The sequence below is a fragment of the Paramisgurnus dabryanus genome, chromosome 23, assembly GCF_030506205.2.
Source record: "Paramisgurnus dabryanus chromosome 23, PD_genome_1.1, whole genome shotgun sequence".
Taxonomy (NCBI): Eukaryota; Metazoa; Chordata; class Actinopteri; order Cypriniformes; family Cobitidae; genus Paramisgurnus; species Paramisgurnus dabryanus.
Genome location: NC_133359.1, coordinates 8997653 through 9013880, shown reverse-complemented (window position 1 = coordinate 9013880; position 16228 = coordinate 8997653). Strand labels below are relative to the sequence as shown.

At 34.9% G+C, this 16228-nt stretch overlaps 2 protein-coding genes across 2 annotated transcripts; one reads left to right on the top strand and one right to left on the bottom strand.

The window, feature by feature from the left end:
- Positions 1-1549: 1549 nt before the first annotated feature.
- On the bottom strand, positions 1550-4306 carry efcab10 (EF-hand calcium binding domain 10). The gene is made up of 4 exons (XM_065292418.2): positions 4169-4306; positions 3769-3933; positions 3175-3265; positions 1550-2237 (listed from the first exon to the last, which is right to left on the bottom strand). The coding sequence occupies exons 1-4, from the start codon at positions 4266-4268 to the stop codon at positions 2198-2200; spliced, it is 396 nt and encodes a 131-aa protein (XP_065148490.2). The 5' UTR covers positions 4269-4306; the 3' UTR covers positions 1550-2197.
- Positions 4307-5922: 1616 nt separating this feature from the next.
- Positions 5923-15529, top strand: dld (deltaD). Its single transcript, XM_065292063.1, has 14 exons — positions 5923-6046; positions 6571-6646; positions 6762-6841; positions 6916-6984; positions 7070-7139; positions 7231-7331; positions 7515-7655; positions 7748-7849; positions 8693-8883; positions 8963-9133; positions 9468-9657; positions 14495-14632; positions 14721-14810; positions 15164-15529. Exons 1-14 carry the CDS (start codon positions 6008-6010, stop codon positions 15227-15229), a joined length of 1524 nt encoding a protein of 507 aa, XP_065148135.1. The 5' UTR covers positions 5923-6007; the 3' UTR covers positions 15230-15529.
- Positions 15530-16228: the final 699 nt, after the last annotated feature.

Sequence of the window (16228 nt, the reverse complement as noted above, 5' to 3'; positions counted from 1 at the left end):
TAAAAATAAATTATTTACATTCCACCCAATCTCAGGGCAATTCATACGTATTTTACACGGTGGCTTATTCGTATTGATTTTTACGTTCACATTCGTTCATTTTATATGATTTACTCTCACCCCTGTGACGTTGGCGCTGAGGGTGGAGTTTCATTATTGTTTTTTTTTCTAATAATCGTACGTTTTTGTATGATTCCATGCAAACAAAATTAAACAAATTTGCTAACTTAAAAAAATCATACAAATTCATGTGAGGTCAGGCTGGAATTATTAGGACACTCTAAAATAAACACAAGAACATAATACACATACATTTTTCTTTTTATATACACATAGGAATAAACTACATCTACAACAAACTAGACCAAAACTTTATGAGCCATTTGACAATTTCTTTACTTATTTTATTCAAAGGCTTAGTAGTGGATGTATAAAGTCAGTTGAATGAAGTTCACATGAACGTTCGTATGAACATGCTCTATTGTGTTTGACAACCTTAAACTAAATAGTGTTTATCTTATTTATTAACAAAATAAGGGATAATGCATTTTTGTATAGGCCTGTGTGTTTAAGTAACAATAAATTGTACATTATTGAACAATTCCCTATAGATTATCAGAAAAAAATGATCCAAAAAAGCTGTCCCTTGGGCGGACACTTTAAAAAAATACACCTTTGTACTTAAATTGTACATATTAGGATGTTTTTAAAGGGTACCATCCCAGTGAAAGCTTTTGTACCATGTTTTCTGGTGCATTTGAAAACATCCTTATAGCTCATCACAACCTGACATTTATAGAAACAATATCTTTAAAAATGTACCAAATTATGTAGTTGACCCTTACTCTGATGTGCAGTTTTCTTGTGTTCATCATGGTTGCTCAATAACTAAATAAAAAAAAAATTAAAGACAAAACTCACCATTGTATTGCGATGTAGACAAACTGCCACTGCTGGACAAACAAGCTTATGACAAATGTGACTCAAAACTTTATAATAACACATGTGACCACTTTTACTAAAAAAGATCATTTTCATTACCATGTTAATGTTGTTTTTATACCAATGAACACCACAGACCAAAATATAATTTTATATATTGTAGGCCTATTTATTTATTTGCTGCAATGTATTATTCTTTATGTGACATGCATTGCATTGCACACATACAGATTATTAATCATATAAATTAATTGATATTCTTTCTTTTTTGTTCAATGTTCTGTTTCATTCCTTAGTTAATCACACTATATTAATAATATTAAAGGGATAGTTCACCCCAAAATGACAATTCTGTCATTTACTCACCCTCATGTTGTTCTAAACCTGTGTATGTTTCTTTATTCTGTTGAACACAAAAGAAGATATTTTGATAAATTATAGTAAGCACACAGTTGACGGAACCCATCAACTTCCAAAGGAGACACAAATTCAATGGGTACCATCAACTGTATGCTAACTTGCCAAAATATTTTCCTTTGTGTTCAACAGAATAAAGAAATTTGCAGGTTCAGAACAACATGAGAGTGAGTAAATGATGACAGAATTGTCATTTTTTTGGTGAAATATCCATTTAATTTTTAATTTTTTAAAATTTTTAATTTATTTCTAGAAGGTTAAAAACACTTTTCATAAACATCACATAAATTTAAGCTCATGTTTAAAATGTATGAAAATGGCACAGGTTCAGTAAGTGGGTAGAATTTATACTTGCATCAAATGCTGACATTTTAAATCTGCTGTTAAAAATGATCACTTTTAATCTGAAGTCATTGGTACAACTATGACAACATATTTAATCAAACTGTAACTAATATTTAGGCTGCAATTAATAATTTAGCTTAATATGTTTAATGGCCTGTATGCACAAGTATTGCATGAACATGAATATGTAGTAAAACATATCTTTTAAAGAATAGTGCTCTGTGTTTTTTATTTTATATGTGACCCAGTCTGTGTGACCCAGCTACTGTTTTCTACATAAAATCATCCTAAATAATGACTTTAATTCTGACTGAGTGGTCATGACAAAGATTGAAATCAATGTGAAATCAATGACCTAACCTAATAATAACATAAGATAGGACATGTGAAACTTTTATTCACATATCCATAAAATTTGTGTTTTTTGATAAATCATTATGTTACATAAGCAATGCCAAAGATGCTAATTGTTGTACATTTTTCCATTGAACATCTATGTCCGAAATGTTGCACTTCTCAGAAGCCCTTCTTTCTTAAACAAAGAGCAAAATCAACTTAGATAACACTGAACAACATAGCAAAGAAGATTCATGGCAATTGTAATGTAATCTTTCCCGCTAACATAATCAAATAAAGTTAAACTGATAGTTCACCCCCCCCAAAAAAAATTCTTTCATCATTCACTCATTCTCATGTTGTTACAAACCTTTATTTATTTCTTTGTTCTGCTGAACACAAAAGATATTTTGACCAATGTTTGTAACCAAACCGTTTTGAGCACCATTGACTTCCATAGTATTTTTTCCTACTATGGAAGTCAATGGTGCTTCTGCTTCCAGCTTCATTACAAATATCTTCCTTTGTGTTCAGCAGAACAAAGAAATGTATACAGCTTGAGGCTCAGTAAATGATGACAGCATTTTTTTATTTTTGGGTGAACTATCCCTTTAAGTAATGAAAGAACAACTTTTAAGTTTAAACAATGACTTGTTGACAGTGGCAGCTGGTGACTTCCCTTTTAAGAGGCGCAAATTCAAAATATGTGTTCGGAGTGTCATGTGTGTTGCTCGTCATGTCAAAATGTGTTTTTGTTACGTCATGTTAACCAAGCATCATTTTAAAATACGTGCCTGATGCACACGCATCGAAAATAGAGACGCTCACATTTACAAAATACACGCAAGACACTCCCTTAACAGTAAACTCTGATTACACATGAAATTAAGCGAGAATCTGTCAAACATGAGCGTCACTTTTATCATAAACCCCTTTGATGCTTGTGCAGCAGGCACTTATTTTGACATGAAACATAATGCACAAAAGTTTACATGACGCGTCAAACACATATTTTGAAATGACGAGTCACACACATCACGGCCTAAATACATGTTGTTACGAGCTTCGCATCATGCGCCCCCGAAAAAGAAGTCACTGTCCGCCACTGCCTGTTTAAGCAGTGGTTATACTTACGCCTCTCTTGTAAACGTTTCTTGTGATATTTTGTCCTCACTAGCTCCATCTGGAAACTCATTGAAATTCCTGACACCAAGTGTCTTCAGTGCTATGGGGAACCAACATAGACTGTATGATTTACTGACACACCACCAGTTTATAGATGCAAACTAAAATTAAGTGATAATTGCAATATGAATTCCAAACAGTTGGTGACATGTTATGTTCCTGTACTTTTGCTAGACCATTATGTTTAAGGTCATGGGTTTGATCCAGAGGGAGTACACATACTGATAAAAATTTATAGATTGGATGCACTGCAAATGGCTTTGGATAAAAGCACCTCCCAAATGCATATATGTAAATGAAATGTATATAATAATGCAAAGCTTTGGATTTAGGCATAACTACATAATTGGTAACCACATATTTAGGGCATTGAAACTGCTAACAACTTTAATGAACATTGGTAGTAGGAGTTTTGTGGTGTACAGTCACCCCACGGAAACATGGAAAGACTCTCAATGTCTGAGATGGTAATTTGGGTACTTTGGTTTTCACAAAATAGGTCAAATATACAGCATTAACTTTAAAATAGTCACATATATTTACCTTCTTTGTATTGAACATGAGTGATATAACCTTGATGAGATGGATCCAGGATCCCAAACAAAGCATCCAAGTTGGACTCGTTAAAGAGACATGGGCTGTCTTTTTGATCAAGTTTGGATATTTTGAGCCTTTCAAGCTGCTCAATCAGAAATTCTCGAGGTCGTTCTGCAAGGCAAAATTTGTGAGATTGATAGTCAACTTCTGTACTGTTACCAACAGAAGAACAATATAGTATGTAAGTAGTAATTTATCACATATTTATAGTAGAGTCTCATTAAAGAACACTGAAATGTTTTGCACAAGACTGTAATGGGGACTGTTTATAGATCGTTCGTAGACAAGTTCGTGAACTATCTTAAGAAAGTTAAGAAACATTTTAATCCCCATCCAAAACTCTTACCTGGTCTGTAAAAAAACAGCATACTAGTTAAATTATCCATCAGGTCAATAATCTTGTGTTTCTCGAGGTATTCAGCTGCCTCTTGCTCCCGTGTTGACATCTTGAGCACTTCTTCACTCTTCACCGCGTGCAAGTTTATCACTGTTGCTATGATACCGCGCCTGCGCAGTGAGGTTATAAGTCTACCAGAAATAAGAAACGTACAGGAAATTTTATTGTATCATTTTGATAAATTAAGTTTAAATTAAATTGTCAATATAAAAAAAAAATACATAATTTTTGCATTTCGCGTTATTTAAAACGTTAATAAGCTTTATTTTAATTGTTTTAGAACAACCAATTATGCATTTTTTTATATATAAAATAAAGTTTTCAAAAATAGTAAAGTATTTAAATTTTCATTCTGCATCATTTAAGAATACTTGAAAATACATCTACCTAAAATAACATTAATCTTTAGTGACCGGAACGCTTTGTTTAGCATGCATGTGACTAATCCTCTTCAATCTCATTATGCCACTTAAAACTAATGGGAACTGAAGACAAACGTGTTAAACTTGCTCTTAATCTGGTATAGCTGCTCTGTAATTTACATTTATTTACATAATACCAATATTATCTAAACTATGATCAAACGTGCAATTTAGAAAGCTTGTACGTGATTTAAAACTAATTTATGCAAATCTTAAAAAACAACTAAAATATGTTAAATCCTAAATAATCATCATATATTAATATTTAGGTTTCATAAAAAAAATAAAAAAAATCGTTTTATAAAAAGTTGTATTTTGTATGGATTTGCCAAAACACGTATAGTACTGTTTGTGTGAGCTTCCTTTGAAAAAGTTTTCTGTTTATCACTTTTCGGTGTATCTCGTCTAACCACTAGAGGGCTCTGTTGTTTCTTGTTTCAATTAAATTGTTTTGCTTTCAATGGGCACAAGGGGGAAGCATGTGCTGCTCTTGTTCATTATACAGAAGTGATTGTTTTAAAGATTTTTGCCCTGTTTAAAGCTTCATCTTACATATATGTCAACAGTTTTAGCAAGTAAATAGTTTACCTTATATAAAATGATAAATGTGTGGGAAAGGATGCACTGGTATGTTTCCTTATTGAAAACAAATACACAAGTCAACAACAGAAGTGACCCATAACTCCACATATAAGCAAGAAATATATATATATATATATATATATATATATATATATATATATATATATATATATATATATATATATATATATATATATATATTGTTTCGACAATTTCATGAAACTGTATAATTATGTTATAACACAAGCTAACATTTTTTTCCAGATGTGTCAAACATGTACAGACAATAGCAAATAACAAATAAAAAAAAACAAGAAAATAAAGAAATGCTTCAAAAACAAAAACATAAAGAAAGTGGGAAACAAATATCAGCAGTTTTTATGTTTGAATGTCAATAAAGTCTGGAAAATAAAAGTTTTAACAGCTTTTTAGAGGATGAAATCAATGTAAAGTATTGCTCAAATTCTCTTAAATGTCTAGATTTGTATCTATGGATGTGAACTTTTACAATCAACAAATGTACTTTAAATTTTAATTTATCCATCATAATGAACAAAGTTTACTACTACACCTTTCCAATACAGTGCATAATTATTAAAATACATTAAATTGTAATAAATCTTATAAAGGTTTACACAGAAAGTGGAAAAAGTAACAAGTTGAATGACATCATCACCCAGCGACGACTGATCGCTGTCCATACTGCGCATGCGTATAATCGCCAAGTCCTTGGACGCTGTGATCGCTGTAGGTGAAGCGGTCTTGGAAGGGACGTACTGTCAAAATGCAGACCTGGAACCATCTATATCGCACACTTGCCACGGTAAATACTACTTATCAAGCCAAACAGATAATACTAATGTAAATCGACTCTCTATTTGAACAAAACAAAGGCTTTCTGTAAAGAAATGCAATGTTGTTGCTTCCTAGGCCCAACTTATTCGCATGCCATCGTTGCAAAGATAATTTGTCAGTTTAACAGAAACGAAGTAGAGTGACATTTACATTAATTTAGCGAATGACTTATTTATATCTTCTAAAGTGCTAATGTAGGTTTACACAATGACATCTGTCATCACTGGTAAACATGCAGGGACGTTGGATGTTGATTCCCATCCAGATATAAGTTAGGCTGTATGTCAAAACCAAGCGAGCTCCCTACCTAGACAATGTTTTGGGGCATCATAGGACCAATGCTTTATACTTAACAGTTTTTGGGTAGTTTAATGGACATGCCCACGATGCCAAATGTTTTATGTATAAAATATAATGTCATTGTCCTTCTCTCACGTGTTGCTGTCTTAAACTATAAAAGTAATTTTTGTATTTCCTCATTATTTGTTATAGCGAGGTCAGCACCTTCCCTGCAAGTTGCATGGAGCCACAGTCCTGTCTGCAAGAACGTATGCTGATAAAGCAGCAAGTAAGTCATAATAGACTGAAGTATTTGTCTCCATAGATCTAGGGCAAGTTCAATGATATGCAAGGCACTCATGGATAAATGAAGACGAAATTAATCATACCCTGTTTTGTCACAGTTGATGCTGATGTCACAGTCGTGGGCTCTGGACCCGGAGGTTACGTCGCAGCCATCAAAGCAGCTCAGCTTGGCTTTAAGGTAGCACATACTTTAAGATCACAGGTGTAATGTTCACCTTTTTAAGACGATGTATGACAGGCAGTCTTTTACAGACAGTATGCGTGGAGAAGAATGCGACTCTTGGAGGAACGTGTCTAAATGTAGGCTGCATCCCGTCAAAGGTATGTATTTGTTAGGATATGCACACTGTAACTATTTCTCTTGATTATGTAAATCTGACTCATTTGGTCTTTTTTTGCATTGAAGGCTCTGCTAAACAACTCTTATCTATATCACTTGGCACATGGAAAAGATTTTGAAAGCAGAGGCATTGATGGTAAGTTTAAATATATGACCCATATCAGCATCAAAAGCTTGATATCAGTCATTGATTTGATTTCACATTGATTTGATTTATTGTGATTTAGTTCAGGGGATCTCATTGAACCTGGAGAAGATGATGGCACAGAAGAGTGGAGCTGTTACCGCCCTAACTGGAGGAATTGCACACTTATTCAAACAGAACAAAGTATGAGAAGTCGTTTTTGTGTAGTTTATACGGTTGTTAAAAATAAAATTAAATTCTGTAATTGTTTACATACCCCCATGTCTTTACCAAACCTGTACAATGTTCATCCCTTACTCTTGTAGAACAAAAATCACCATAATAGATCGATGATAATGTACTGATGTATATATTTTGTCTTTGTAGGTCACTCACGTCAATGGGTTTGGAACGATAACCGGTAAGAATCAGGTGACGGCGAAGATGGCTGATGGAGATCAGGTTATAAACACGAAGAACATCCTGATCGCTACTGGATCAGAAGTCACGCCTTTCCCTGGGATCCAGGTACATCTGAGAGAATCAAACTGAACGTAGCAGTTTTATTCACTGTACTTTTAGCTGTTCTGGTCATGAATTTGAGCTGTGTTTTATGACAGATTGATGAAGATACTGTGGTGTCATCCACTGGAGCTTTATCTCTGAAGAAGGTTCCAGAGGAGCTCATTGTGATTGGAGCTGGAGTCATCGGTGTGGAGTTGGTAAGTGGGCAAAGAAGTCATAGTTGGATCTATCTAAAGAAACACACTGAGGCAGATACAGAGATGGAGAGGAAGAACGTCAGGTAGGATGGTTTATTAAAGGCGGGGTGTGTGATTTTTTTTTTTTTTTTTTTGAAAAACTCTTTGGGAAAGGGAGTCGGGCCGACTACCAACACACTTATAGCAATCAGCAGTAATGTGCGTGTCTACTAACCGACATCGTTGCCTGGGTTGCGTATGTGTGGGGCGGGTCTATCAAATGATGATCCAGATTCTGTTGGGGTAGGGACGTTTTTTTGTTCAGGTGATTTCAAATATCAACATTAGCTTTCAGAGATCATGCACCCCGCCTTTAATGGTTCATTATTTTAGTTACATTCTCAGTGGTCTGTCTGACCAGAATGGGTTGCATAAACTGCCTAGACTAGACTTACAAAGTTAGTCATCAAATTTTTTTCTTCAATAACTTTTTAATTATTAAATTTATAGTTATAAAAAAGCCTTTTCGTCCTAACTAAATGCTATTTTGTCCCATTAGTTTGAAACTGTCTTAACTTGGTGACCATGTTTATGCAACTGGCCAAAGAACAAACTCAGATCCTGAGAAATAAAATAAATGTAAGAGCTGTCCAAACTGAAAACAACTTGCACTGACACATCTTAAAATACATCATTGCCCTTTGTTTTACCTCAAAATGCACACAAGTAATATTTTCAGTACGGTATGTTTGTTCAAACTAGTTATATTTCCTAATTAAACTAAGGCCTAGTCCTGGTTTAAGCTAATCCCTGTCTGGAAAACCACCCCTTAAAGTTAAATGCAGGTTAATGTCTATCTTTTAGGGATCTGTGTGGCAAAGATTGGGTGCCAAAGTTACAGCTGTGGAGTTTCTCGGCCACGTCGGTGGAATGGGCATCGACATGGAGATCTCCAAGAACTTCCAGCGAATTCTCCAGAAGCAGGGCTTGAAGTTTAAACTCGGCACCAAGGTCCTGGGCGCCACCAAGAAACCCGATGGCAAGATCGATGTGGCGTGAGTGCGGCTTTTCAAGAGATGCATGTGTGGGAGCTTAGGCGTGTTTTAGTTACAAAACCTTTTTTTTTTTACATAGCGTGGAGGCAGCTGCCGGTGGCAAGAACGAGACGCTCACCTGTGACGTTCTGCTGGTGTGCATCGGCCGCCGTCCCTACACCGGCGACCTCGGCCTTGAATCTGTTGGTATTGAACTGGATAACCGGGGAAGGATCCCTGTTAACGGTCGCTTTCAGACCAAAGTGCCCAGGTATGAAGTTTTTTTTTTTAGTCATGAACGAAATGGAAATGGCAAGAATGGAGGTTTTCAAGCTTGGAAAATAAATTTGTGGGGTCGTAAAATGTATTTTGTGAATATACCTTCTGCTAGTTATGCTCTAGTGTGTAAAATATTTCATTAATTAATATCAATTATTTCAAATGACTTTTTTCTTGTCTTTTTATTGACATAAGAAATACACTAGAAAATACAATAAAATCTGCCCCAGCAAATCATTTTAAAATTAATTTAAGGATTTTTTTGCAGAAAATGAAGGTAGTCATGCTGTTTGAAAAAGTAACAATATATGTTTTAAATGTCTTAGTATCTATGCCATTGGAGATGTGATAGCTGGACCCATGTTGGCACACAAAGCTGAAGATGAGGGTATTATTTGCGTTGAGGGAATGGCAGGGGGAGCCGTCCACATCGATTACAACTGCGTGCCCTCCGTCATTTACACGCACCCTGAAGTCGCCTGGGTCGGCAAGACAGAAGAACAACTCAAAGAGGAGGTGAGAGACCTTTCTATACTTCTGTACCACACTATAATATTAAAAACAACCAGAATTGTTTGGTTAATTAATATTTCAGATCTTATGCTTGATTCATTAGTGCATGTTCATACATCGTGTGAAAATATATTGTTGGTATATTGGTATATGGGTCAAAGACGAGACGTCACCATTTTGGTGTCCGCATCAAATATAATTTACAAAAGTGATTTTACATACAAATAAAACCATATTAAATGCAAGTAAAATGTCTACTTTCATGTTTCAAATAACTTTTGTGAAAATACAATGACAAAATATGAGTTAAATAATGCTCCAAAGTGTAAAATCGTCATTCAGCGTAATGGTCCGGACTATGATTTTACTAATAAATTTTTAAATAAATGTATAAAATACCATGTTAAAAAAAAATGTGCTTCCTTGGCATGTTCACATAAGTGTTGGCTGTTTTATATTAATAGGACTATGTGTTATTTTTTTGTTAAATATTGAAACAACTAGGGGACTTTTGTCCCAAATATGCAGTTTGTCAGAGGTCATTCAGTGTAACGGGATCAGGAAGCCATTTTAAAATTAAATAAACAAACAATAGTAATCAAGCAGTCAGTGACATCATCAAAAGGCCACCTGAAGACCATGTGGTGATTCAGCAAGGTAAGTTTATTGCTCTTAAATATTTGATAATTTCACCTTTTCATAGTGTGGTATCTTGAGTTACAAAAACCACTGTCATTCAGTGAAATGTAAAAAAACACTTTTTTGTTAGATTTTTTGAAAAATAAGTAGATGTTGTGAATAATGATGATAAACATTTCTGGTCAAGTTCACTGTTTGATATAGGTGGCTAGTTGTTAGCTAGCAATATTAGCTTAAGTAAAATTTCCGTCATTCAGGGTAATGTTTGTCATTCGGTGTAATGCAAATTGTCTGTTACACCACAGTGTCATACATAACACTGAATGACAGTGTCACTGTTTAGATAACATTTTTAGCATTGTTTTTATATTTCAGATAAATGAAGGATGTTCAGCACAAACAAAATATATCAAACTTTATCAATATTAATGTTTTAATGCATTTTGATGTTTTAATGTTGTTTTGGTACTGATTTCTTTTAGATGCCCACAAACAAAGAGAGAGTTTCTAGGCACCGGCAGAAAGTAAATGCAGACCCAGTAGCTAGGGCAGCACATTTAGCAAGGAGACGAGAAAGGTATTGAGGAGTGCAATGTAAAAATAATAGGGCTGGGTAGAAAAGATAGATTTCTCGATTTTAATCAATTCTAATTTTGAAGAAACAATAGTGATTTGTAAATCCCAAGAATCGATCTTACAGTCTATTCTGTTTTCAGCTGATGTTAATCAATATCATATTGATTTGAAATTGAATCAAATCGTGAAATTTGTATCCAAGCCTAGCCCTACAAAATAATAGTTTACTGCTGTTTTTAGATAGAGACTGCACCCTACCTATACCACAAGTTAAGAGAGGCCACTGAGGGGATTCTCCACCCATAATACCAATCCTGATAACATGTCATTTATGTTGCCAAACAGAAAGTATTTTTAATGAATAACACGTTTTATATAGATCTATGTCAAAATTGTATGTCAATAATTACATGGAATCTGTATTTCAGCTACCAGAGAAGAAAGCAAGCTGCCTTGGCTGCAAATCCTGATCACCCGTCAATCAGGAATGTATCAGATGCTGCAGCTGAGAAGAGGCGAAAACAATGGCGGGAAAATCAAAGAAAACACAGGGCAGAAGCTAAACTTATAAGGGCAGTTCTGGATCTTACACCAGATTCCTTTGAAGAGCCTCTAGAGGAAAATATTGAAAGACCCTCTCCTGCAGAACCCACTCACCAGCCTCGGTCTCAGCCAGAACCACCATTGCCGTTTTCCACCCCAAAAGAGAATAAAGAAAAGCTGTCTAACAGGTGCAAAAGACTGAAAAAGCTAAATTTAAAATTGAGAAAACAGCTCTTCCAATTGAAAAAACAACTAGCCCAAGCTCAAAAAAAAAATGAAAAGTTAAGGAAGGATATACAAAGGTCAAAGAAACAGAGTAGGGTGAAAATGGCCAGTAAGAGGATAGGGAATTTGAAGGAAAAGTCAGCACGACGAGAAAAGGTCCATTCTTTTCTCAGCAGAGATGAGAACAGCCGACAGCTGTCTGGTAAGAAAGATACTGTAACAAAAAACAAAACTAAACTTCAGAGACGCATCCTCACCAAGACACTGAAAGAACTCCACGGAGAGTATAACTCAGAGGTGACCAAAGAGGAATCCATATCCTACAGACAGTTCTTACGTTTAAGGCCATTTCACATCACTGAGCCAAAAGCAAATGATCGGAACACATGTGCTTGTATAGATCATGAGAATGTTAAACTTCTGGTCGAAAAACTCAAGCAAAAAGGGTTGCTTAAAACGTCAAGCACTTCTGAGCTAATAGCAGCCATCGTCTGTGACCCCCGCCAAAGAAACTGCATGTACCGTGTATGTGCCAAGTGCTGCTATAATGAAATTGAGGCTGATGTGCCTGAAGAATCTGTAAAGATTATGTGGCAACAGTGGGAAAGACAGAAGACTGTAGAAGGGGATAAGCCATTCACCAACATTGTGAAGAAGACAAACAATGGGACCTGGCATGATCTACTGAAAGTCTTTAATAGTAAGCTTGACTCTCTAGCAAGACACCAGTATAATTGGCTCCACCAGGCAGAACAGTGTAGACATCTAAAAGAGACCCTGTCTGATGAAGAGGCTGTACTCCACATGGACTTTTCAGAAAACTATGCCTGCAAATTGGCCACTGAAGTGCAGGCATTTCATTTTGGTGGCAACCGAAGACAGGCTACCATTCACACAAGTGTAGCATACACAACTAAGAGTCACCAGTCCTATGTTACAATTTCAAATTCTTTGCGTCATGATGAGCGTGCTATCTGGGCTCACCTTAAACCAGTACTGCAGCATTTGAGGGATCAAAATCCTTCAATCACCACACTACACTGCATGAGTGATGGCCCAGTAACCCAGTACAGAAATCGCAAGAATTTTTACCTGCTCAGCACAGTTCCTTTTCTCTTTGGGTTCAAAAAAGTGACATGGAACTTCTCAGAGAAAAGTCATGGCAAAGGGGCACCAGATGGAGTGGGTGGTGCTGCCAAGAGATGTGCTGATGACTTTGTACGAAAGGGAGGAGATATCCAGGACCCAAAAGATCTCTTCAATGTCCTTCAAGACAAAGCATCAAACATCAAATACTTTTGGATTGATGAGGCTGAGGTAAGCAGATATGACGAAGCTGTTCCAAATAAGTTGCCACATGTGAAAGGCACTTTAAAAATCCACCAAATTGTGGCAAACAAGCCTGGGATGATCCACCATCGAGAGTTATCCTGTTTCTGCTCCAGAATAAATGCTACTTGTGAATGTGGACCATCAGTGCAGATCGACTTCCAAACCCTCCAAGAGGTCAGTGGAACAAATACAGAAGCCTCTGTGATATTGGAACCTGATGATGACTCATCCGGCAAATTTGTAGTGGTCCTCTATGATGGCAAGCCCTTTGTTGGGAAGGTTTTGGGGGCTAAAGGTGATGAATTAGAGGTTAGCTGCATGCATCAAAGTGGAGCTGGAAAGAATGCATTTGTGTGGCCTCAGACACCAGACAAACTATTTTACTTCACATCTGATGTGAAGGCAATAGTGTCTGAACCTGAGCCATTAACCCGGAAAAAGTCCAAACTCACTACAGCAGACTGGGAGAAATTTATTGAGTAGGCATCTCTCTCTCTTTCTGTGTTATTGATAAAATGAGAGAAATTGATTGTATTACAACCACTTTTTTCACAATTGTTAAGGTGTGTGTTATTTTGTCCTTCAAGTTCCAATTTTTCAATTAAATGAGGGATATTGATTATATTACCACCAGTTCAGTTAATTTTTACGAATATGACACGCATTGTGGAATAAAATGATTTTTCATTTCAGCATCTGTGTTTGTGATTTGTTTAGGAATTAAATGATACAGAATAATATTCAAAACATTGCAATAATGGAAACAATGACACTATTTTAGTCAAAAATGTCATTCAGTGTAACAAACCATGGTCATTCAGTGTAACAGATATATTTATGTCGAAATGAAACAATATACTTATTCTGAGCTGTACTTATTAAAATATGTAAAATAATGTGTGATCCCACAAAATTTTATTTGATTTGAATTGATTTTCACTTCCTTACAAAAACTTCTTGCTGACAAATGGGTAAAACCTAATGGTTTAAAGGATATTGGCGAAGTATAATGCTTTAAAATGACAAATAGTTAGTATTTGGTGTCTGCACTGTGATCTTTAAATAGAGTCCTGTAATGTGTCATCAAATAATACTTTTTCTAAAAATGTCTGATAATATTTTTTTGCATAAAAATATTGTTACACTGAATGACATTTTAGTTGGTGTCTTCAGTAAAATCCCAGTAAAAATGTATGGTAGTAATTATTTTTTGCTCGGAAAAATATAAAGTTAAACAGGACACATTCTAATGTATGTGAAAAAGACAAAACTTAAATCTCTTTTACACTTTTATTTTTTTTATGCTTAAAACCCCCTTTTCGTCTTTGACCCACATATATAATATATTTGATATTAACTGAGAAAGGCCATGTCAAAAATTTAAAGTAATGTGAAATCGATGACTTAAATCAAACTTTATTGCTCTGGATTTTACAGACAGGGTCACAAATTAATAATTTAATAACAATGTTATTTTTTTTCTTATAATGTACACTGCTATTTACTCCGTAATGCTGTTTTATAGGGCGTTCCATATAAAGTGGGTAAATTTCCCTTTGCTGCTAATAGCAGAGCAAAGACAAACGCTGATACAGATGGACTAGTAAAAATCCTTGGCCACAAGGAGACAGACAGGATGCTGGGAGCACACATTTTGGGATCGGTAATAACCTGATTATGCTCTTGTGTATTGAGTCTTTTGTTAATGATATTATGATTCATTCATCCATGTACATAAAATGTTTTTGTAGGGGGCAGGAGAGATGGTTAATGAAGCTGCATTAGCTATGGAATATGGGGCTTCATGTGAAGATATTGCCAGAGTTTGCCACGCCCACCCTGTAAGTGCCCTTTAGTGTACTCTTGTTCTAATAGTTAATATTATTAGACATTTTTTTGAATAAATATAGCAATTTGCTTCATTTATTGACATTTTTGTTGTATCAAAGAATGCAAAAATTAAAAAGTATTTAAAATATTTAAAAATGTTCATGAACAGCAATTTAAAATAAGAATTTTACATTTATGCATTTGCATTAAATGCATTTGGCAGACGCTTCTCCCCAAAGTGACTTACAGTGAATTACAAGCTGTGCATTTTATCAGTAAAACACAATGCTGCTAACACAGTGCTGTACCAAAACTTTTTCAATGACACATTTCATCGTTTTATGAACTTTTTCCTTTTTTCCAGACGGTGTCGGAGGCCTTCAGAGAAGCCAACCTTGCTGCTTCATTTGGAAAAGCTATCAACTTTTAGATTTTCTGCACAAACATCTGTATATAAATGTGGATCTATAAATGCGTCTAAAAAATATAAATCTTCTCAAATCTCTCCCCGGACATTCAGGAGTTTCTTAGTTTTTGGGCTGTCAGGTGTAATCTTCTCGCATACATTCAGAATAACCCTCTCATGAATTTAGTATGTTATTTAAATGTCCTAATAAAGGAAGCTGGGTCTTATGTTGAACTGACGTGTGTGTCTGAGAAAAATGTATTTTGGATTTTTTTAAATCGGTTTTGTTCACCGTTGAATTAAATATAACCGGTTTCATGCTGATGGTGAAGTGTCTCTTTGACAAGAGTCCCATTGGCACCAAAGCAATAATTTTAAATGGTTAAAAAAACATTGGTTGTATTGAAATACATGGCAGATAAATAAAGATGAACTTAATACTACAGTGTTAGTGTTCAATAAGAGAGTTGTGCTGTCAGTTGGCACTGAATAAATGTCAACTTCCTGAATAGATGCTGACCGATCTTTAAGCTCCTATTTGAATTTGAGGTGAATGATTTTTATGAATTTTGAATTTTATAAATAACCTTTAAATGGCATTATATGTACTATTTATAAGAAAAGAATGAACAACATTTTTTATTAGCACAATGGCAAATATTTTTAATACTCAATATATTTTTAAATTAAAAAGTTTACTGTAAGTAAAAGTTTTTTGTTTTTAAATTGATTTTGCACAGTACAGCAGTGAAAGCTATTACAATATAATGTTTATAAAATAAGTAAAGGTTAATTCACACACTACAAAATGCTGTTTTTGACCCATGGTTGGATACAAAAGGAACAAGGCTTAATTAATCAAAAATGTCAATATTTGACCCAAACATGGGTTGAAACATCCCAAAATGTTTTTTGGGCTGCATCCTTATAAATAAATGAACATAAAAATACAAAAATGGTACAAAAAAGCCAATCATTTTAAGTATGCCCACTATTTCTACATTTCTCTATTTCATAAAGAGT

What these genes read in the sequence shown, in the direction of transcription:
- dld (XM_065292063.1), top strand. Translation starts at nt 6,008, where the DNA reads ATGCAGACCTGGAACCATCTATATCGCACACTTGCCACG. An exon ending in TGAAAGCAGAGGCATTGATG is followed by an intron (nt 7,140 to 7,230) that starts GTAAGTTTAAAT and finishes ATTGTGATTTAG; the next exon opens with TTCAGGGGATCTCATTGAAC. An exon ending in GATGGCAAGATCGATGTGGC is followed by an intron (nt 8,884 to 8,962) that starts GTGAGTGCGGCT and finishes TTTTTTACATAG; the next exon opens with CGTGGAGGCAGCTGCCGGTG.
- efcab10 (XM_065292418.2), bottom strand. Translation starts at nt 4,268, where the DNA reads ATGTCAACACGGGAGCAAGAGGCAGCTGAATACCTCGAGAAACACAAG. An exon ending in GCTGTTTTTTTACAGACCAG is followed by an intron (nt 3,934 to 4,168) that starts GTAAGAGTTTTG and finishes TTTGCCTTGCAG; the next exon opens with AACGACCTCGAGAATTTCTG. An exon ending in TCATGTTCAATACAAAGAAG is followed by an intron (nt 3,266 to 3,768) that starts GTAAATATATGT and finishes GGTTCCCCATAG; the next exon opens with CACTGAAGACACTTGGTGTC.